Source organism: Symphalangus syndactylus, chromosome 21 (assembly GCF_028878055.3).
Source record: "Symphalangus syndactylus isolate Jambi chromosome 21, NHGRI_mSymSyn1-v2.1_pri, whole genome shotgun sequence".
Taxonomy (NCBI): domain Eukaryota; kingdom Metazoa; phylum Chordata; class Mammalia; order Primates; family Hylobatidae; genus Symphalangus; species Symphalangus syndactylus.
The window spans coordinates 64,039,456-64,062,536 of NC_072443.2; the positions used below are offsets into that span (position 1 = coordinate 64,039,456).

General features: G+C 41.2%; 1 protein-coding gene across 3 annotated transcripts in view; it reads left to right on the top strand.

Moving 5' to 3' along the window:
* The window catches only part of SUMF1 (sulfatase modifying factor 1), a 101,138-nt gene that overhangs the window by 38,600 nt on the left and 39,457 nt on the right, over nucleotides 1-23,081 (top strand). For all 3 annotated transcript variants that reach the window (XM_055260381.2, XM_055260383.2, XM_055260382.2), the window contains 4 exons: nucleotides 8,700-8,782; nucleotides 10,697-10,819; nucleotides 11,585-11,699; nucleotides 17,846-17,959. In XM_055260381.2, the coding sequence (XP_055116356.1) occupies nucleotides 8,700-8,782; nucleotides 10,697-10,819; nucleotides 11,585-11,699; nucleotides 17,846-17,959 (435 nt within the window). The remainder of the gene's footprint in view (nucleotides 1-8,699; nucleotides 8,783-10,696; nucleotides 10,820-11,584; nucleotides 11,700-17,845; nucleotides 17,960-23,081) is intronic.

Consider the following 23,081-nt stretch of genomic DNA (forward strand, 5'->3'; position numbering starts at 1 on the left):
GAGTTCAAGACCAGCCTAGGCAACGTAGCGAGACTCCATCTCTACAAAAATTGAAAAAATTAGCCAAGTGTGGTGGCATGTGCCTGTAGTCTTAGCTACTTGTGAGGCTGAGGTGGGAGGATTGCTTGAGCTCAGGAGTTCAAGGTTACAGTGAGCTATGATAGTGCTGCTGCACTCCAACCTGGGTGACAGAGCAAGACCCTCTCTCCAGAAAAAAAAAGGCACAAGAAGAACATTAGATATACCCATAATCTCACCACCCAGAAATAATCATCACAAACATTTAAGTATATGTTCTGCTAATATTTTCTTGGGATGTGTGGGTATGTGGGTGGGTGTCTCTATATATTGATGTATTTTTAATTGAACTTGTACAAACATTTTCGTAACTGGCTTTTTTCACTTTCAGTAAAGGGCAGACATTTATTCAAACTTTATTTTTTCAGCATATAATTTTTAATGACTATGATGTATTCGTTCAAGTGGTATAAAATAAATGATTCTGAATATTGTCATATTGCTTTCAAGGTAGGTTATACCAATTTACAGTTACTTATTTGATGAAAATGAGTAAAAATTGTTTTTAAATAATAAAAAATATTTGTCTCATTTTTGTTAATTTTTTTACAAGCCCCAAATCAGTTCCCCCTGCCCTGATAATTATGCAGATCTTAACTGAAAATGAGTAAACTAGATCACTTTTAAGGCTTCTTTGAGTCCACAGATTCCTTGGGCCATTTTTTGAACATTCTTAATAGTGCCTAGAAATTCTGCCTAGAATTTCCACTCCTCTCTTAAGGACATGAAATGTTTTGAGTATACTGATTACTGATTGTATGCCTTGGGAATGCAATGTATTATAGCATGAGGAATTTCACTAAGAACTGAACCAAAAAGTATTGAAAAAGTTCAAGTCTGCCTGAAGTTTCATAAATATTTTTACCCTGTTTGAAAAAGCAGGCATTTTCCTCTCCCATGCAGTCTATTAAGTCGTCAGGGTACCTGATTTAGTATTTAATTTGATGTAAGCTGTCAGACTTGAGTACCTACTTTCATGATGAATTTGTTTTTAGCCTTTATTCAAGCCTCATTCTTAGTTTTCCACACTTGTACTGGGTACTGAGGAAGTGTTTTTACTGTGTGCTCTTTACTCCATTTAATTCCTTCAGTTGCTAAATTCTCCTCTGGTTTTATTTATACTTCATGAATTTGAGCAGATCTGTAATTCCTCATTGTTCACTGATGCCAGTTGAAAAATTCTCCTGGGTTGTTTTTATAGGGGTAGCTGTCATGTTTATACTACGTTTCAAGAAATGTCCATCTTTTAAATTTGCTTGTCTAAATGCATTTAATTTTTAAGAGAGCAGTTGTAAAGTTGTGCACTTGACATCTTTACACTTGAGTATGCATAATTATACAGAGCTTTCTTTTTCCTGTGCTGATTTTATTCTGGGCTGTGTGTGTATAAGAAGCACAATTTGCCATCTCTGGCAAGAATAAAGGCACCTTTGCTGTCTTGTTTCCTTTTCTTTAAGCTGCTACTACAAGTCTGATTATGTCCCCAGGGAGAGGTGGGAAACATGTCTTTGCTTTCTGAAGTCCATTTCTCAAGGGGACCTCAAAACTCACATGGGTCCTATTTACATTGTAATTGGTCACTGGCTGGCTCATACAGCTGTTTCAACTTAAACCCTAGACAGTTGCTATGGAGATGGTTGACTAGAAATAGGTCATGTTAAAGTCCTTTTTCCTCTGGATATATGGGAGTGCTGTAACTCTGGAAATTGTCTCAGTTGAGCAGAGAATGTGTAGGTGGACAACCACATCCAAAAAAAATTGTCTCTTTTTAGGTTGAGGTTTATCATAGATGCCAGTCCCCTCATGCTGCTGTTCCTGCTCTGTAAACAACACACCTGAACACTATTCCCGTTAAAAGGAATTATAGATGTCACAATCTGCAGTATAGCCTTGATAAAATGCCTAATATATGACTCTTAAAAGTTGTTTATTTTGTTAAGTTCCTAAACCTAGTAGAATAGCACTTATTTTCAAGACAGAGTCAGAAGTTCAAGAACAAGTTATTTGAAATGTTTAGAAACAGTGACACTTGGAAAAGGAAAGCATCTAGTGAGTTTGGTTGAGATTTGCCCTAAATTTGGCCAGAAAATATTTGGCATTCCAAGGGAAACTTGTGCAGGATGAATAAGGCCTTAACTCTGATTTCGTCAGTCCTCAGTTGTGGGGTGACTTTGATTACTTGTCTTTCCTTCTTCGTGTGTGAAATGGGAAAATGGTTTCTGACTCTGCATCTGACCATCACAATGGTGACTTATGATCTGTCTTACAGACAGACAAGTGTGTAGTTTGGTTCCCTTACAGGGTCCCAAGCTTTCTGGACTTTGGAGGTTGAAGAATGTGGATCCCTCCTGTGTTCTGTTTACCCCTCACACCCTCCCTGATATGGTTTGGCTGTGTCCCCAACTAAATCTCATCTTGAATGAATTGTAGCTCCCATAATCTTTATGTGTCATGGGAGGGACCAGGTGGGAGGTGATTGAATCATGGGGCTGGGTTTTTCCCACACTGTTCTTGTGAGAGTGAAGTCTCATGAGATCTGATGTGATCTCTGAGATCACATGGTGACGGTTTTATGAAAGGGAGTTCCCCTGCACATGCTCTCTTGCCCTCTTGCCTGCTGCCATGTAAGGCGTGCCTTTGCTCCCCCTTTACCTTCCACCATGCCATGATTGTGAGGCCTCCACAGTCACGTGGAATGTGAGACAATTAAACCTCTTTCCTTTATAAATTACCCAGTTTCAGGTAGGTCTTTATTAGCAGCGTGAGAATGGACTAATACACTCCCCTTACCCTACCCTTATCGTGCTGCTTGCTTTAGAGAGTGGGTTAGTTTATGTGTAGATGGTTCTCACATCATGACTGTGATAGAAGATGGTACGTCTTCTTGAGAAGTCTTGGAAGTGACACATGTTCCAACACTTCCTTCACCTGTTAGCCCTTGGTCACTTTTCTCAGCTGATCAGTAGTCTGAAAAGGGTGAACTGGTGGGTGGAGGGGGCTCAAGCTGAACAGATATGGGGGTAGATTTTCACTAATTAGAATATATGTTCTTTGAAAGCTCTAAGAGAATATTGTAACATGTAATAACATAAATGAATAGTAGTAATAATGACAGCTAATACTCTGTACCAGGTACTTTTCAAACATTTTACATGTATTTTTAAATTTATCCTTATAACAACCCCAGGAAGTAGATAGTATTATTTTATCTCCACTTTGCAGTTGAGTAAACTGAGGCCTGAAGGGGTTAAATAAGCAGCTGAAGATCTTGTAGCTTATAAAAGGTGATACTGTTGTTCAAGCTTAGTCAGCTTGGCTCCAGGGTCAGATACTCTTACCACTATGCTACTATGAACTGTATATTAATATTTAAGAAGAGTAATCTTTTTTTCCTAATTATCATAATGCAGTAGATAATTTGCTCTCCCCAGAGGACATTTAGCAATGTCTGGAGACATTTTTGTCTGCCACAGTTGGCATGGGAGAGGGAGGATGCAACTGGCATCTAGTGGGTAGAGGTCAGAGACACTGCTAAACGTCCTGCAATACATAAGATAGTCCCCCATAACAAGGTATTTGGCCTAAAATAGCAGCAGTGCTGAGGTTGAGAAAACCTGTGGTAGTGACACACACTCATTCTAAAAATGTCTAATAGCACTCTCCTGATCCTTCGCTTATGTTAAGTTTATGTATATTCTTCCAGACATTTTTTTCCTGATGATACTAACAAACATTGTTATGCATACATTTTGCAGAAACAGAATCAAATGTGTATTCTATAGGTTACCTTTATGACAGTATATTATTTTCATATTTCCATGTCAGAGTGTATTTTGATAACTAGCCATATAGTATTCCTTTTTTCATGGACACCAAGGACATTTGGGTTATTTTGTAATTTTAAGTTAGAAACAATATTATGTCTAGATTTACCATACATATATGTTTGCATACTTGCTTCAGGTCTTACTATTTTGGACCAAAAAACTATGTTGTGGCCTTTGGTCAAGGATATCGTGGTGTCCTCTTTCCCATGCTCCGGCCACGGTGTGTTCACATGTTTTTTCCATCTTACTGTGCACCTTATTGAGATTGGTGATCATCACATAGGTCCATGACATTAAGCTAGTAGTGTGTTTTGGGTTGCTAGGGTAGCATGAAAGATTTCAGAAAGAATAGTTGCTGGGAAAAAAGAAAAGCAGGTGTCTAGAATGACAGAAAGTGTGAGTGAGTAGGTGTGTGTATAGCAGAGGGTGGGGTAGCGGGTGGAAGGAGATAAACTATAGTACTAATGTGTAGGGTGATATCTGGACCCACCAATTTGAATTTTAGAGACATTTATCAGGAAAATGAGGTGACTAGTTGCACACTTTCCCAATTATTGCAACTGAGGAGTTAATTGTATTAAGCCGTTCTTGCAATTGCTATAAAGAAATACCTGAGGCTGGGTAGTTTACAAAGAAAGAGGTCCATGTGGCTCATGGTTTTGCAGGCTATACAGGAAGCGTAGCTCTGGTGTCAACTTTTGGGGAGGCTCAGGAGGCTTTCGATCATGGCAGACGATGAAGTGGGAGCAGGCGCTTCACATGGTGAAAGCAGGAGCAAGATAGTGAGGTGGAGGGAGGCACCACTCACTTTTAACCAGATCTCCTGTGACACAGTGAGAGCTCACTCATCACTAAGGGGGTGGCCCAAGCAATTCTTAAGAGTTCTGCCCCAGTGATCCAAAGACCTCCCAGCAGGCGCCACCTCCGATATTGGGGGTTATATTAATATTTCAACATGAGGTTTGAGTGGGGATAAATATATAAACTATATCAATTATTATATGTAAAATAATACTTTTAAAACTATTCCATATACCAATTGTCTTCAATCATACTCTGAGGATTCCTGGGACTTGTAGATCCCCTCCAAGAATGAGGTTCAGTGCTAGCCACGTAGTGGGTGCTCAATAAATATTTGTAACCAGATTGAATTGAGAGGAAAAGGAGAGTAGAAGAGTATGGGCTGAGAGGCCACTAGAGAGAAGCCCTGGGGACTTCTGTACATAAACTGACTTGAAGGAAAGCTCCCCTTTGAAAAAGGGGTAGGCTCCAATCCCATCCAGATTGCTGTGAATGCCATTAATTCATTCCTTTTTATGGCTGAGTAGTATTCCATTGTGTGTGTGTGTGTGTGTGTATCAAAGTTTCTTTATTCATTTGTTGATTGGTGGGCATTTGAGTTGGTTCCATGTTTTTGCAATTGTGAATTACGCTGCTATAAACATGTGTGTGCAAGTATCTTTGTCATGTAATGACTTCCTCTGGGTAGATACGCAGTAGTGGGATTGCTGGGTCAAATGCTGCTTCTACTTTTAGTTCCTTAGGGAATCTCCACGCTCTTTCCATTATTCTAAGTGAAGTAACTTAGGAATGGAAAACCAAACAACATATGTTCTCACTCATAAGTGGGAGCTAAGCTATGAGGATGCAAAGACATAAGAATGACACAATGGACTTTGGGGACTCAGGTCCCCAAAAAGACCACAAATTGGGTTCAGTGTATACTGCTTAGGAGATGGGTGCACCAAAATCTCACAAATCACCAGTAAAGCACTTACTCGTGTAACCAAATACCACCTGTTCCCCAGAAACCTATGGAAATAAAAAGTTAAAAAATAAATAAATGAATAATTAAAAAAAAAGAAGAAAAGGGGGCAGGAAATGGCAGGGGCCTTCTTCTGTTTAAGGCTTGTGTTTGTCTATCCTAAAGCTGTGCACATGTGTATTCTAGGACCCAGCTGTTCCACTCCACCATGTACTGTCGGCAGAAATGCGTACATATATTTGCCAAAAGCCACAAACTCTTTTAAGAATATTCACAGAGGCCGGGCGCGGTGGCTCAGGCCTATAATCCCAGCACTTTGGGAGGCCGAGGCGGGCGGATCACGAGGTCAGGAGATTGAGACCACGGTGAAACCCCGTCTCTACTAAAAATACAAAAAAATTAGCCGGGCGCAGTGGTGGGCGCCTGTAGTCCCAGCTACTCAGGAGGCTGAGGCAGGAGAATGGCGTGAACCCGGGAGGCGGAGCTTGCAGTGAGCCGAGATTGCGCCACTGCACTCCAGCCTGGGTGACGGAGTGAGACTCCGTCTCAAAAAAAAAAAAAAAAAAAAGAATATTCATAGAAGCAGTACTATTCATAATAGCCCCAAACTGGAAACTACCCAAATGCCCATTAGTAGTAGAATGGATAAACAAATCATGTTTTGTTTTTTAAATCAGTAATGATGAACTATTTTAAGACACAAAAGGGTATGAGAAGAAAAGTCATTCTAGTATCTACTACTCCGATTTCGTGGACGTTAACATATTGCTATATTTTGTCATTCTTTTAAGCTTTTTTATTTTTATTTTTTAATTTAAGAACTAGAACCTTCTGGTGGTGGCGCTTAGTGTTGGGGACAGGGTAGAGTTGGGAGAATGATCTGAGGATCCTCCTGAAACACAAGTGTGGGCTGACCTGAGCTTTCACTGTAGCTCCTCCCTTGACACTGAATGAATTACCTGTCATGGGCACCTAAACCTGCACAGCCCAGTCAGTGAGAACAGCCCCCAGATGAGCTTCTACAGCACCACAAATGAAATAGAAAGAAGCCATGCCTTTTCACTCCCCTGTTCTCTGTAAAATAAAACACCTTGCTGTAGTGTCGTTTAAGGACCTAATGCCTTCTTTTGTTGAAATATTTAAAAATTGGTTTTTCCCATCAAATTGTGATTGAGATATCATGAATGTTCCGATTGTGTTGATGTGAAAAGAGAATGAACAAGAATGGGGCTTGCTGTTTTCACTGATTGCTGTAATTGTTAGCAGGGACATATTCTCCCTTAACTTCTACTGAAACAAGCTCAAAAGGATGAAAACAATCAAAGAGTAACATTTTTGTGGGGATAACCTTGAGTCACTTTCTTTTGTATTTGTATTTGTATTAGAAGAATCATTTGCAGGCCAGGTGCAGTGGCTCACACCTGTAATCCGAGCACTTTGGGAGGCCAAGTTGGGCAGGGATCACCGGAGCCCAGTAGTTCAAGACCAGCCTGGGCAACATGGCAAAACCCCATCTCTACAAAAAATACAAAAAATTTAGCTGGGCATTGTGGCGCACACCTGTGGTCCCAGGTACTTGGGATGCTGAGGCGGGAGGATCACCTGAGCTGGGGAGGTCAAGGCTGCAGTGAGCCATGACCGTGCCACTATTCTCCAGACAGGGTGAGACCCTGTCTCAAAAAGAATCATTTGCAACATCTGTTCTTTAGCTAGTATTAGCAACAATGATTAGTTTTTGTGGCTCTCCTTGTGACTGAGTGTCATGGGGCCATAGTGAGACTGGTTCCCTTTACTGAGTGCCTGCTAAGTCATTAACCTCAGTTGCTAAGGGCATAGTCATAAGTCCTGTAGCGTTATTATATTTCCTCCTTGTAATAACCCAAGATATAGGTGCTGTTACTATCTCTATCTCCACATGAGAAAACAGGCTTGGGGAAACAGGTTAAATAAGTTGCCTAGGGTCACACCGTGAACAGCAGAGCCATGATTCAGATCTCATTTTGACTGGCTCCAAAGCCTGTGTTCCTAACTAAACCATTCACTAAATGAGGACCACTGACTGTTGTTATTTTGGTTAACAGAACCATAAAGTAGGAGTTTAGGTTCTAATTACAGTTTGTTGAGCATTTTCCAATCTTACCTCATTTGTCCTCTGTATTCTGAGTTAGGTGAGGCAGGTGGGTGTGCTCCCATTTCACAGACAAGGACTAGGAGGGTCCAGACAAGTAGTGAACTTGCCCAGGGTCACCCAGCTAATGTTGGGTTGGAAGTTGAATCAGGGTCTTTTGAAAACACACCCCATTTTTTCCTCTGTGCTTCAGCTTGATCTCTGACCACCATGGTTGACCTTCAGCCTCACATTTAATTGTAAGGTTAACTCTGTTTCCTCATCTTTTAAATAGGAGCAGCACTACCTGTCTCACTTGTTAGAGATTATAGAGGATTGGCTAGCCATGCATTTTTAAAAAATTCTTACAGAGGCCAGGCGCGGTGGCTCACTCCTGTAATCCCAGCACTGTGGGAGGCCAAGGCGGGCGGATCACAAGGTCAGGAGATCAAGACCGTCCTGGCTAACATGGTGAAACCCTGTCTCTAGTAAAAATATAAAAAGTTCACTGGGCGTGCTGGCATGTGCCTGTAGTCCCAGCTAGTTGGGAGGCTGAGGCAGGAGGATCGGTTGAACCTGGGAGGCAGAGGTTGCAGTAAGCCAAGATTGCAACCTCTGCACTCCAGCCTGGGCAACAGAGCGAGGCTCCATCTCAAAAAAAAAAAAAAAAAATTCTTATAGATATACACCATTTAAATACATACGTATTTGTTTACTGTGATGCTTTATGATATGAAGTAATACTTTTTTGTTAAAGATTTATTTACATATAAGTCTTTATTTTGGTATTCTGGCAAATGTATTTGTTTGGTAACCCAAATGGAAGTTGAAGACATTGAGATTTTTGCTGCATGTACTGAGTTGATGTTTTTCTAGAGTTGATGTTAGTAGCTAACATCAGCCTGTTCTGGGTTGCTTTGAGGTTGCAGCTGCTCCCTGGTGGTTACCTGTGAAAGGTGCTAACTGGAGACACCCAGAAGGGCCTGACTCTACTATTCGGCACAGGTGAGGCTGGTCCCTCCTTCCCCAGTTGACATGTTCCATTGCAAAATAGATACCCTTTGCTCTTGCAAAAGAACTCAGTGGGCATCTTCATCTATAAAATGGTAAGAATGACAAACTAATTGATTGGTAGGAAAATAAGATGGCGGGAAATAATGTATGTAAAGACCCAAACACTGCACCTTGCTCAGCTCTTAATTAGTGGCCTCTTTCCCTCCTCATTTGGCTTGTCAAAGAGTTGCCTCTTCCCAGTTCCCCTTCTCCTTTTGAGAGGCCTATTCCAAACCTCGTGACATGTTTAATCTTTACATTCTGTTTCTATTATTAGCGAGTCATTATGAGGAAGAAGATGTCTGTCTTATGGATAAGTAATTGTGTCCTGCCGGGTTGCCACTGTAGAAGCCCAGGCCTTGGGTATAGGATTCACATGATTTTCTTTGAAGCCACCATCTAACTGGAAAACCACAGAGAACCAAGTCGGTCAGCAAGTCTCCAGGGTGGCAAGGAAATAATTATCTCAAGCAAAAATAGAGTAACACTTTAAACCCTGGAGGTGGAGCAAGGTTTGGGTTAGGACTCAGCATCTCAGCAGCCCAAGAAACCTGCTCTCCTAACCTAATTTTTCAGATGCAATTTTTAAGTCTCTATTTTTAACAACATTCCTGGTTATTGCCATTGCCCTTATTGTCGGGGAGCTGGGAGTATAGGAAGTTCAGCTTTAGGGATATAGCCCCTTGACAAATGTCAAACATCTTTCAAAGCCTGAGTTGGAAGTCTCTGTGCTGAAATTAGGCTTTGAAGTGGAAAGTCATAGGATTCCTGGGTTTCTCAGGTGGACTTGGCTTCTTAGCTCCCAGTTAATATCTGCTTTCCTGAATTTAGTAACAGAGGAAAAAGCTAAGGGAGGAAGGAAAACCCAAAAGGGGAATGTATGTTATCCATGCGGTCAACACCGATGGGTCTTCTGAGAAGAGTACGTCTCTTGTCTGTGCTGGAAACAGTGACTGGCACATGATAGGTACTCAGTAGATGTTTGTTGAAAGAATAAATGAAAGGCCTGGTGTAATTACTGTGGGGAATTCAAAGGTGTATAAGGAATGGACTAGGAATTTGTAGCCCACTTTTAAAAAAGTGAGCAGGGAATTCAACCAAAGCCATCTAGTGCTGGGTGAATGAGTCTATCCCCTTTTTCTCAGTTTTTTTTCCCCAAACTTCCACACCCTTTATACCCTCAGGAAAAAAAGACTGGCCTCTTGTAGAGGAAAAGTAGAAAGACACAGAATTGAAAGCCAAGGGTCACAGGTTGGGTTCTCTGGAAACAGAGGCTGAGACAGTTTAGGATGCAGAATGTTAGGGCCCCACACCTGTAGAAAGGAGGGGGCCAGAGCAGGACTGGGCAGAGGGAGAAGTCAAAGCCACAGTGCAAGTCCAACCAAGCTCCACTCAACACAGGGTCCTCTAGGGTGTATATGGCCCATAGGTTGAGCCACTGTAGGCTGGAATGGCTGGGTCTGTATGCCCCTGCTGTGGTTGGTTAGTCACCGGTGGCTCCGAGATGGCTGTCAGCTCTGCTGAGCCCCAAAGGAGCTAAAAGCTTCTGCTGCTGGCCCTCCTAGCAGCTGGAGTATCTCCGTATCTGCCATACCAATGAAATTCTGTGGGAATCCAAGCCTACAAAGTGAAGAAATGTTTTGAGTCTAGTTCCCAGTGGAACTGTAACCCATTTGTGAGCCTGGGTTGTCAGAAACCCTTGGTGGAGCATGACAGATGTAGCATGGCTGGGGTTTGACCTCAGGACCAGGATAACCTCAGTGTCACAGATTGAATTGAAGGGGATTATGGGCGCTTTGCTGAAGCCAGTTCCTGCTTCCTGTTCTGGTTGGTGTCACTTCTCATTCTACTTTTGCTCTTCCCCAGGCCGGATCATCCAGTTCTCCATGTCTCCTGGAATGATGCGTTTGCCTACTGCACTTGGGCAGGGAAGCGGCTGCCCACAGAAGCTGAGTGGGAATACAGCTGTCGAGGAGGCCTGCATAATAGGTATTTAGAGGATCTCATTTTGCCTGACAATATGTTGATCATTTGAACAAACAAACAACAACAAAAAACTCCATGGAACTTACTTTGGTTAGAAAGTTACTAACGACAATAATTCTTTTTCTTATTTTTCCACAAAATTACTTAGAAGACACTGGAGAATGGGTCACAAATCTTTTATCACCCCTAAACCAAGTATCTGGCCAAGTGGGCTCTCTCCAGCCCCAAAGCAAGTCCTAGCAATTCATCCCCCTTGAGTTACATATCACTGCTTAGAGCTTCTTGGCAGACTGCCCTGCTTTTAGCATTTTCTTATTTTAGGCATCTCCTGAAGCAGCGGTATTTCTCTGCTTCTAGAGCCATGAGACAGAAAACTCATATTGGGTTCACATCTTCTAGGAAAGGCTCCTTAAAATAGCCCAGGCTTTATAAAAACGTGTGGTGTGGTGGTGCCTGATCACGCTACCATATAAGTCCAAAATGAGGTCTACTCTCCCAGCTTTCTATAAGTCCTTCTTTTAGTTTTGTGATTTATTTCAGGCCTCCTGAGTACCTGGGCAAGACTGAGGCTGTTATGGACTTGACATGAGAAGTTATAAGGAAATTGAAAATAAATCCTGATTAAAAGCTTTATTTATTTATATATATATTAAAAGTCTCACTCAGAACAAGCGAGCAATGTTCTCTTTTTCATTGCATCCCTTCTCTTGACTTTAATCCAAAACCTGTGCCTGTTTGACAGGCTGATGCCTGTGTCTCTTCTGACAGACTTTTCCCCTGGGGCAACAAACTGCAGCCCAAAGGCCAGCATTATGCCAACATTTGGCAGGGCGAGTTTCCGGTGACCAACACTGGCGAGGACGGCTTCCAAGGAACTGCACCCGTGAGTAATGAGACCTCTGCAGGAGGGTGGCAGCTGCTGAGAACTGAGGCTCCCAGTAGACATGGGGTGAAAGGCATTGCTCACTTTCTGACTCACATGGTGTTCCCTTTGTGTATGCATTCACTGTTGCACGTAGCAAATACTAATAATTAATCAGATGTTCTTTTTGTATAATGGATTTTCCTTTCTGATTCCATAATACTTACTGTAGAATATTTTGAAAAACAAGAAGACTATAAAGGAGAAAGCTAACTGACCTGGAATTCTACCACCCAGAAATAATCCCTGTTAGCATATTGGTGCATTTCTTCCCCATTTGTACTCTGTGTTGATGATGCTAATAATGGCTTGTAGTTCTTGAGTGCTTGCAATGTGCCGGGCATTGTGCTAAGGCATTTGCATGAATTGTCTCATTTACTGTCCATTCAACTCTGTAAGGTAGGTACTATTATCCCCATTTTCCAGGTGAGCATTCTGAGGCACAGAGAGGTTAACTAACTTGCTCAAGGTTACACAGCTGGAAAGCGGCACAGCTGGAATTTGAACCAGGTCGGTTTGTTTCCAAAGCCCATGCTCTTAACTACCGTATTTGCCAGCATATGTGTTTCTGGTGTATATGTATCATATTTTTTTACATATTGCATTTAGGTCAGACTGGATACAGTATTTAAAATCCTACTATTTTTTCCTGCCTATATCAGAAACGTTTCATCTGTCATTAGCAGTATGCCACAAATACATTGTCTTTCAGCAGCTGGATAACCTATCATATAAATAAACCCCAATGTATTTACCAGAAACAGGTTATTTCTGTTTTTTTTTTCTACAGTGAACATCTTGTACATAAATATTAACCTACATTTTTGATGATTTTTGAAAGATAGATTCCCAGCAGTGAAATAATTCAGTCAAAGGCTAGAAAACTTTCTGGGTAGGAGTTTCAGATATATGGCCAAACTGTTTTCCAGAACGCTTGGGGCATGTTTTCCTCTATGGGTGTATAAGAGTTCTTTTCTCACCATTCTTTTGCTGGCATAATCATATACTCATAAAGCCATGTCTTAGTCTTAGTCCCTTTGTGCTACTGTAAGAAAATACCACAGACTGGATAATTTGTAAACAACAGAAATTTATTTCTCACAATTCTGGAGGCTGGGAAGTCTAAGACCAAGGCACCAGCATGATTGATGTTGGCTGCATCCGCCAGAAGGGACTAATGCTGTGTCCTCTCCTGACAGAAGGCAGAAGAAGGGCAAAAGAGCACTCACTTCAACCTTGAGCCATTTTATTTACTTATTTATTTATCTATTTATTTATTTATTTTTGAGATGGAGTCTCACTGTGTCACCCAGGCTATAGTGCAGTGGTGTAATCTTGGCTCACTGCAACCTCTGTCTCCTGGGTTCAAGCAGTTCTCCCATTTCAACCTCTCAAGTAGCTGGGACTACAGGTGCACACCACCACGCCTGGCAGATTTTTGTATTTTTAGTAGAGACAGGGTTTTACCATGTTGGCCAGGCTGGTCTTGAACTCCTGACTTCAGGTGATCCTCCCGCCTCAGCCTCCCAAAGTGTTGGGATTATAGGCGTGAGCCACTGCACCTGGCCCTTTGATGATTTTTTAAAGATAGATTCCCAGTAGTGAAATAATTGAGTCAAAGATTAGAAAACTTTCTTGTTAAGAGTTTCAGATATATGGTTGAATTATTTTCCAGAATGCTTGGGGCATGTTTTCCTCTATGGGTGTACAAGAATTCCTTTCTCACCGTTCTTTTGTTGGCCTAATCATATACTCATTTGACATGGGCACCATTCCAAAGACACAGGTGATGGCCTTTGTGGCCCTCGTTTGGACAAGACCGTGATAATCATTTCTTTTATTTCTTTCTTTCTTTTTTTTTTTTGAGATGGAGTCTTACTCTGTTGCCGAGGCTGGAGTGCAGTGGCGTGATCTTGGCTTACTCCAACGTCCGCCTCCTGGGTTCAAGCGATTCTCCTGCCTCAGCCTCCCTAGTAGCCGGGATTATAGCTGTGCACCACAACGTCTGACTAACTTTTGTGTTTTTAGTAGAGACAGGATTTCACCATGTTGGCCGGGCTGGTAGGTGATCCTCCCGCCTTGACCTCCCCAAATGCTGGGATTACAGGCATGAGCCACTGCGTCTGGCCTGTGATAAGCATTTTTGATGAACCAAACGAATGATATAAGTGCCTGTTCATTTTAGCCAAAGGCCATGACAAGGTTTTCTTGGACAGTTATGCATATTTGACAGCACTTGCAGCTACAGAGTTTCTTTTCTAATGACATGAGCTACCAAGGAATATAGAGCCATTTACTCTTCTAAAATCGGTGTACCTTTTCAAAAAACACAATGTTCAATATGAAATAAGGACACTCTACAGATGTTTAGAATTGGAATATTTGACTGAAAGTTCAGCATATGTGTAGGAAATTGACCTGAAGAAGTTGCCATGGAAGTTACTAAAACAAATTAGAACATTTACTGGGAGTCCTAAAGGAACCAATTTGACAAACAGGACTAGAGGAGAAAGCAAGCAAGCTAGCCAGAGAGAGACAGCTGCCATCTGTGTTTAGAATGAGCCTTAATGAGATCTCTATCTTATGGAAATCATTTACACGTAGTATCTCAAGTCCCCCTAAGCTGCTCTTTTGTGTCCACATGCTCTGGTCAATTGGAGTAGGAATTTAACTTTGATGATGAGATGGACTACAGGGAAATAGCTCCCTGACCTGATATTTCATGTATTTATTATTTCAGGTCTGATTTTATTTATTTGAGACAGGGTCCTGCTCTGTTGCCCAGGCTAGGGTGCAGTAGCATGATCACAGCTTACTGAACCTCAGCCTTCTGGGCTCAAGCGATTTTTCCACCCCAGCCTCCCAAATAGCTGGGACTACAGGTGCACACCATCATGCCCAGCTAATTTAAAAATTTCTGGGGGGCCCGGTGTGGTGGCTCATGCCTGTAATCCCAGCACTTTGGGAGGCCAAGGCAGGTGGATTGCCTGAGCTCAGGATTTCGAGACCAGACTGGGAAACACAGTGAAACTCCATCTCTACTAAAATACAAAAAAATTAGCCAGGCATGGCAGCGTGCACCTGTAATCCCAGCTACTCAGGAGGCTGAGGCAGGAGAATCGCCTGAACCCAGGAGGCAGAGATTGCAGTGAGCCGAGATCAGGCCACTGCACTCCAGCCTGGGCAACAGAGTGAGAATCTGTCTCAAAAAAAAAAAAATTGTTTTTGTGGAGGTGAGGTCTCATTGTGTTTCCCAGATTGGTCTTGAACTCCTGGCCTCAGGCTATCCTTCTTCCTCAGCCTCCCAAAGTGCTGGGATTACTGGCATGAACCACCACACCCGGCTAGACCTGATTTTATACTGAGCAAACTATTTTGACCACAGTGAGACTAAAGAGTTTACATTTTGCTATGCTGCTTGTTACACAATGATTAATTTTGGCTTTAACGCATATCAGCTCATTCATCTGAAAATGTGCCAGGAGTATTCTCATATACATTTGTTTGCTTTTGAGGTTCCTGAGAGGAAGCTTTAGTTAGTGGATTGGTTTAATAGCAGGCAGTTAAAATTTTTATTTTCCTTAGTGGCATACTCACCTATGGTAATTTTAGGGGTGGTGACCTCCACATTCTACCTCACTTAAACATCAAATTATTTAAGGTGGGTAAAGAAAAAAATACCCAAACCTTTGAGTAGGTACTATGATTTTTCCCATTTTACAGACAAAATAGCACCCATATAGGTTAAGTTGCTTGCCTAATGTTAGCTGTTATCTGTTGGTGTCACTGGGTCTGGTGCCTCATGCTTATAATCCCAGCACTTCAGGAGGCTGAGACAAGAGGTTTGTTTGAGCCTAAGAGTTCAAGACCAGCCTGGACAACATGGGGAAACCCCATCTCTACAAAAAATTCCAAAAATTAGTTGGGTGTGGTGGTACACACCTGTGGTCCCAGCTACTCGGGAGGCTGAGCTGGGAGGATCGCTTGAGCCTGGGAGGTTGAGGTTGCAGTGAGCTGTGACTGCATCACTGTACTCCAGTCTGGGCAACAGAGCAAGACCCTGTCTTAAAAAAAAAATAGTATTGATGCACACATAGGACCTTAGGCAGACTGATTTGAGAGCACCTCCACCTGTGCTCTATAAGTCTGGAAAATGATTCCTTCCTCCAGTGTTTGTTTCATCTGTTTTTGTTTGTTTGTTTGAGACGTAATCTTGCTGTGTCACCCAGCCTGGAGTGCAGTGGTGCCATCTTGGCTCACTGCAACCTCTGCCTCCTGGGTTCAGCAATTCTCCTGCCTCAGCCTCCTGAGTAGCTGGGATTACAGGCGTGCACCATGCACCTGCCTGGCTAATTTTTTTGGTATTTTTAGTAGAGACAGGGTTTCACCATGTTGGTGAGGCTAGTCTTGAACTCTTGACCCCAGGTGATCCGCTCACCTTGGCCTCCCAAAGTTCTAGGATTACAGGCATGAGCCACTGCACCTGGCCTGTTTCGTCTTTTAACCGCACTTGCTCCCCTGGCTCCTTTCCTTTTATTCCTAAAATAACTGAATTTCTTCTTTTCCTTTCTGCTCCTTCCAGCTATTACTCTACCATGCTCTTTTTGATCATCTCCAAATTGTTGAAAAAGTTGTTTATGCCTGTGGCCTCTTCTTTCTCTTTTGAACTCTGAGCCCTATTTGAAATCTGCCCAGACAACTCTACTTTTGTAAAGGAGAATGCCTTCAGCCAGAAATTTCTCCCTCTTGTGAATTTCTCTGACATTTTATTTCCCTCTCTTACCCTACTCATCCCATTTTGCCTTTCAGAATTGGATTTTGAGTTTTGGGTATATTCTCTTTTTCTCCCTCATTAAACTAGTTGAGGTCATTCATTATTTGTCATTGAAGCCCTCACTGTCTTTAGTCACTGTGCATGGAATTACTGAATGAACCAATGAATAAGTACTGCTGTTTCCATAATGATTGCTGATTTTGGAAGCAGTGTGGTGAGAATTTTCAGCTTTCCAACTCATCCAGATTAAGTTCTTTTCACACTAGCTTCGTGACTTTGATTGGAGTGCTCTGAATTGCCCAAGCATCAGATGCTTCCATATTCATGTGTAGATGTGAAACCATCTGAAGCCACATGGAATGAATTTTAGTTTATTCATTCCTTCCATTCTACTTCATTTAGTATGGAAAAAGTATGGATTTACAAAAAGATTTTTAACTCCCCAAGGATTACTTGATATACATATATATGTTTTTCATTTTAAAAATGAAATTTTCCTTTATGTTTGAGAATTTCCATTTTAAAATGTTGGGAAAAATGTTAAGCCATTAAGCCAACAAAACTATTCTGCATTTATTATTGTTCAGTTAAAGTTTTTTTTTTTTTTTCTCCTGCTCTTCCCCCTCTTATAAAAACTCTACACTTTGGTCCTGTGTTTGTGACAGTATTATGTGGCAGACTGTCTGACCTGCCTTTGAAATGTATAATTTTCTGCTGAAGAACGCATACAGTTTGCCTCAGACTCAGGTTTCAGAGACTGAAAACCCTCTATTACCAATATACTTGATAATTAATTCACATTTTCTTTATAAAAAGAAATCTCCTTTAGTTTGGAGGCTTAAGATAAGATAATGAGTTGGCTGAAACTTGTGGAAAGGACAGAGGTGACTGACTTGGGGTCTGTCAGTGCTGAAAGACATTGTGTGGCCAAGAAAGCTGAGCTGTGATGACAAGACTCATATTGGGTCCAATGGGATTTTCCTGTGAATGATTTTGAAAGTCTAAGTATCATCTATCCTCTCCCTACTCACCCAATGTTTGACACAAATTTTTGATTTATGATAATATTAGTAACTCTATTAGGAATAATTTCTCTGACTTTCATACCATTTAATATGAACTCTCTTTAGGTTTCTGAATTCCTCTAAGAGCTCAAAGCCAAAAAAAAATGCCCCTTTCTTTGTCTTTATGTTGGCCAAATTGTACTTTGACTATTGGAATAAAAATCAATATTCATACTCTGAAATTAAAGCTCTTGTTGCATTTCTGCACTGAAGACGTTTTTTAAACCAGGTGAATAGTTTGACAGCATTTTTCCTTTCTTTGTTTTTAGGTTGATGCCTTCCCTCCCAATGGTTATGGCTTATACAACATAGTGGGGAACGCGTGGGAATGGACTTCAGACTGGTGGACCGTTCATCACTCTGTTGAAGAAACGCTTAACCCAGTGAGTATTATTCGCAGAGCATGTGTCTTGGAATGGTAACATCCGTCCTCTGGGCAGTCTGCAGCCAGACTATCATGTGTTTCCGAGGGGTATTTACATACTCTGGAAATTAATCTTGGGATTTCCCTAAAGGGACATTAAGCACGTGTTTCTTATTTCAACCTCAGAGCATTTTGTAAAAATGTCTGTGAGCGTGTTGTCTTTTCCTGGATTGTGATGGTGATAACTATTTGAGGAAATCTGCCTATAACTTTAGCAATTATGTTCAGTCTCATAAATTTGATCAAAGCAGATATATAAATAACTATAAAGTTTATTACTGTTTTATTATTAACTATCAAGATCTGCTAGGTGGTATTTATCATGCCTCTGGTTGCCTGAGTTCTGATGGGTTGAAATTTTGATTCAGCAGCATTGTTTGGAGAGAAAGAGAAAGGGTGTTTTCTGGTTAAATGTTGAAGCAGGAAGTTGTGTCATTTAGTGATTAATTCCTGAACCTCTTAGTATGTCAGACCAATGCACCTTATAACTTAGGAACAGAAGACAACCATGTTTGTCTAAGTTTTACTTATTCTGGCATGTGAATAATGTTGAATGCAAATAGTATACTACCCTGCCTCTAAAACCAAACTATCCCAGCAGAATGTATACAAATTGAGACACTACATGGGCATGTGTGTGGAAAGTGCTTCCTTTAAAAAGAACATCTCTGAATATGTTTTATGGCGTGAACAGATTGGGGGGAAACTATCACGCAAAATCCCATCTCTAGCAAAGTAGTCATTCATAAGTCAGTTCCAAGAATGTATATTTATAACCAAACTAGCTAGACTGGGTACTTGATGTGCTTAATTTTAAACGTGAACCTTTTGAAAAGGCTCAAAGGGTAATGATAAAGAAAATTAATTCTTCAATATCTTCTCAATATAGGATTACAGAGCATTTGAAGAAATAGTCAGACTCTGCCTGAGGCTCATTTTTCAGAATACGGGAATAAAGTTGTTTGATATGCTTAATTTTTCTTCACAGAATAACACATGGGCTGCTCATGAATAATCTAGAGAAACAGATCTACTTTTTGGAGGGTGCAGATAAAAAAGCTGAGTTCTTTAGAAACTGTCATCCCTCCTCAGTTTCTTTTACTTTCCAGCAGGGCTGGTGGAAGCAGTGGTCAAAATGAGAATAAGGTTGTAAAATTCTAGGTGGGTTTGTGGTTGGGAGATGTCATTCTCTACTGGCAAGATGTGACTTGGCATTTGCTGTCAGAATCAGAAATAGAGTTTTTTTCCTCTCAGATAAAAGCATCTGCATGCTTGGAAGGGGGTGCACAAGGCCTTAGAATGCTGGCAAGTTGTGAATGTATCTATCTGACCATCTGGTGTGGAGCTGAGCGCTTGTTAGCTTTCAGTTTTAGAACTACTTGTGTTTCTTCTAAGGATTTACAGAAAAATTCACATTTTTCTTTTCACCAATCCCAGGCTTTATCCTGGATGTTGCCCTTGCTCTAATGAAATTGTTCTCATTTTAGGTTTCTCTTTGTCCCAGTGGCCTCCTTTGCTTCCTCATTTGACTGGGATATAATTTAACAGTTTTGAGAACTAAACCCCAAATCCTTAGACAATTCATACTCCATAATTCAGATCTTTACAGCTTTTCTTCATTGCCAGCAGAAAAGCCATGGATCATCCCTCGTCTGGGTTACTGCAGCAGCCTCCCACAGGGCTCCCTGCCTTCCCTCTCTTTGCCATATTGCGACTAGACTGATCTATATAGAGAGCAAGTCACATGAGGTCACTCCCCTGTTTAAAATCCTTTAATGCCTTCTTACTATCAGAAGAATAAAGTGTAAAATATTTTTTAAAAACTCAATTACTTTTATCTTTTTTTTAATTTTTGTTTTTTGAGAGAGTCTCGCTCTACCCCTCAGGCTGGAGTGCAGTGGCGTGATCTCAGCTCACTGCAGCCTCTGCCTCCCGTGTTCAAGCGATTCTCATGCCTCAGCCTCCCAAGTAGCTGGGATTACAGGTGCCCGCCAGCTAATTTTTGTATTTTTAGTAGAAACGGGGTTTCGCCATGTTGGCCAGACTGGTCTCGAACTCCTGACCTCAGGTGATCTGCCCGCCTTGGCCCCCCAAAGTTCTGGGATTACAGGTGTGAGCCACCATGCCAGGTCTTATTACTTTTATTTTTAATTTTTGTGGAGATGGGGTCTTGCTCTGTTACACAGGCTGGTCTCGAACTCCTGGCCTCAAGCAATCCTCCCGCCTTGGCCTGCTAAAGTGCTGGGAGTACAGATGTGGGACACTGCACCTGGCTGATTAAGTACAAATTCTTGCACATGACTTCTGAAGGCTAACATAATTTAACCCTTGCTGATCTCTCTAGCCACATCTTTTTTTTTCTTTTTTAAACAGTTAATTATGAAATGTTACAAAAATTCAGAATAGTACAGAAAATAGTGTAATAGATAACTGTGTACCTACTACATAATGTTAACAGTTTACTGTGTTTACTTTCTCTTTTAGCCAAAGAAAAAGAACAAAAACTGTTCTTCTCATCAATGCTTGATATCGTCAGTATGTTTTATTTAAGGTGCTCTGGTCAGTGTGCAGGGCTGTTTCACTGTGTTTTTCAGTCATCATTTTTTAGAGTTTGTCTGATAACTCTAATATCTGGCCACCATGTTGATCTGTTTCTGTTGTTCTTGGCTTTCAGTCACACCTTGTTTTCTCACATGCCTGGTTAGTTTTGACTATCAGACATTTTATGTGAAAAATTGTGGAGGTTGAGATCTAGATAGTGTGATGTGTCTCTGGAAAGGATTTACCTTTGCTTCTAGAAACTTCTATTTCAGATTAGCTTTAATCTAGTCAGGAATTGAGATGACTTGAAGCAGAACTTCAGTCCCTGTAATGGCCAGTCTATTTCCAGTTCCCCCTGGGTATAGTTCTTCAGGGTGCCAACCAAAAGTCTAGGGGTTTTACCATAGATCCTCCACCTTGGAGGGCCTTGAACTCTAATTTTTTATATTCTTAGTCCATGAGTCTATTGAAAGTTCTGCTCAGCTTCTCAGCCTTACATCTGCCATTTGAGGCAATAGATCTCTAAGGAAAACAGTTTCACCTCTCTAGGATTTGAGCCCTGCAGTTCTTCACAGCTGTGGTAGTTCTCATCGGGTCTGGTTAAGTCCTGTTTCTCTTTGAGATCTTAATTTATTTGCTTTTTTTCCCTAATGGACTGTGTATCTCTAGTGCTTAGCAAAGAACCTGTATATAATTATTGACCCTACAATAATACCAATTCCAGATATATGGAATTGGGGGAGTTTGGTGACTGTCCGGACTGCATGTGTTTCATAAGCAGAGGCTGGTTAGAAGAGACATTTTCAGGGAACGTTTAGAACCAAAATATCCACGTGGTTAGTAAATATTTCAATTCAGGAACTGACCTCTTCTGTGTTATGTATTTATGTTAGTTCTGTGACTAACTCATAATGGCAAATAATTTTAAAGTTTCTTCAGAGAGCTTGGGAATAGTCAGTGCCCTGTATGCAAAGGCTATTCAGGAAATATATTTTTCTTTTTCAGTGATTTCCAGGGAGCAAAAGTTAATCATTAGTTTTTATTTTATTGGGCAGTCATTTATGGCAAAAGCAGGTTGTGGAAACAGCCATGTGTGCTTTGTACACATCTGAGAGAAGATGAGGCATTTGGCCATGTGAAAAAAGGGTCAGCTTGGTGTTAACATGTGTGCGTGTGTGTGTGTGTGTGTGTGTCCCATGTGTGTGTCCTGTGGAGGTGCCACATTTAAATGGCCTCATTCCCCTCCTCACAGATACAATCTAATATATGGCCAGTGCTGTGATGTATTTTAACCCAATAATAATGTGGTTTTTGAAAATGTAGTTTGTGGTTATTTGCTTTTCAGTTGCCTAAGTCTGAGACGGATATTAATCTGTGGTGCTATGTAGCGCTTTCAGTTAAAGAAAGAGGTTATATAATGTTCTAATTTCCCACATCTGCATACTCACTTTCAGTACCAAGGTAGCATGCTGACTTGTTCAGTTGATGTTGTGATAGGATGGGGTGATCTGTGATATCTTTCCCACTCTGTGAGGGTCACAATTGCATTTAGGTGGCTTCTTTTTCTCAGAGAAAGAACTCTCATTTTGTTTTTGTTTTGTTTTGTTTTGTTTTATTTGAGATGGAGGCTCGCTCTGTCACCCAGGATGGAGTGCAGTGGCACAATCTTGGCTCACTGCAACCTCCGCCTCCCAGGTACAAGCAATTCTTCAGCCTCAGCCTCCCGAATACCTGGGATTACAGGTGCCCGTGCTACCACGCCCAGCTAATTTTTTTGTAGTTTTAGTAGAGACGGGGCTTCACCATGTTGGCCAGGCTGGTCTTGAACTCCTGACCTCTGGTGATCCACCTGCCTCCACCTCCCAAAGTGCTGGGATTACAGGTGTGAGCCACCACGCTTGGCTGTCAGGGAAAGAACTCTAATTTTGGAATTAACCAAAGTAAATTGGATTACAGCTCTGCCACTTAATATTAAAAGGACTACTGCTAAATTTAGAATATATCTTCGGTTTCCTTGTCTACAAATTGGAAATAATTATACTGGATGAAGTTGTGTGACATTTAATTTGTTATTGTATGTGCAAACTTTATATCACTTACAGAGGAATGTTGTTATTCTACTGTTTTTGTTTATATTATGTTTTGGCTATCTAATTATAATATTGCTTACTTCCATCAGCCGAGTTAATGAGAAACGTTGGCCTTTAGAAGCATAGGGGGGCGGGACAGGGAAAAAAAGAAAAAAAGAAGCAGAGGGAAAGAAAACAATATTTATAAATAATGATTGCTGATATTCCTCTTACCCTTACCTTTTGTTGGCTTATCACGTACTCATTCTCTCAATGAAAACTTTGCTCATGCTTCCTGGATCATCAAAGCCCAGTCAGATCAAAGTTTCCAAAACGTATTCCTCCTCTGAATGAATCTCTGCTACTTACCACATTTTAGCCAGAGATTCAGTTTGTTTTGTTTCTGTTAGTGTGGAATTTGATTGTCTAATAGATTGTATAGCTCTAGACATTTTGGAAAGTGTCCTCTGT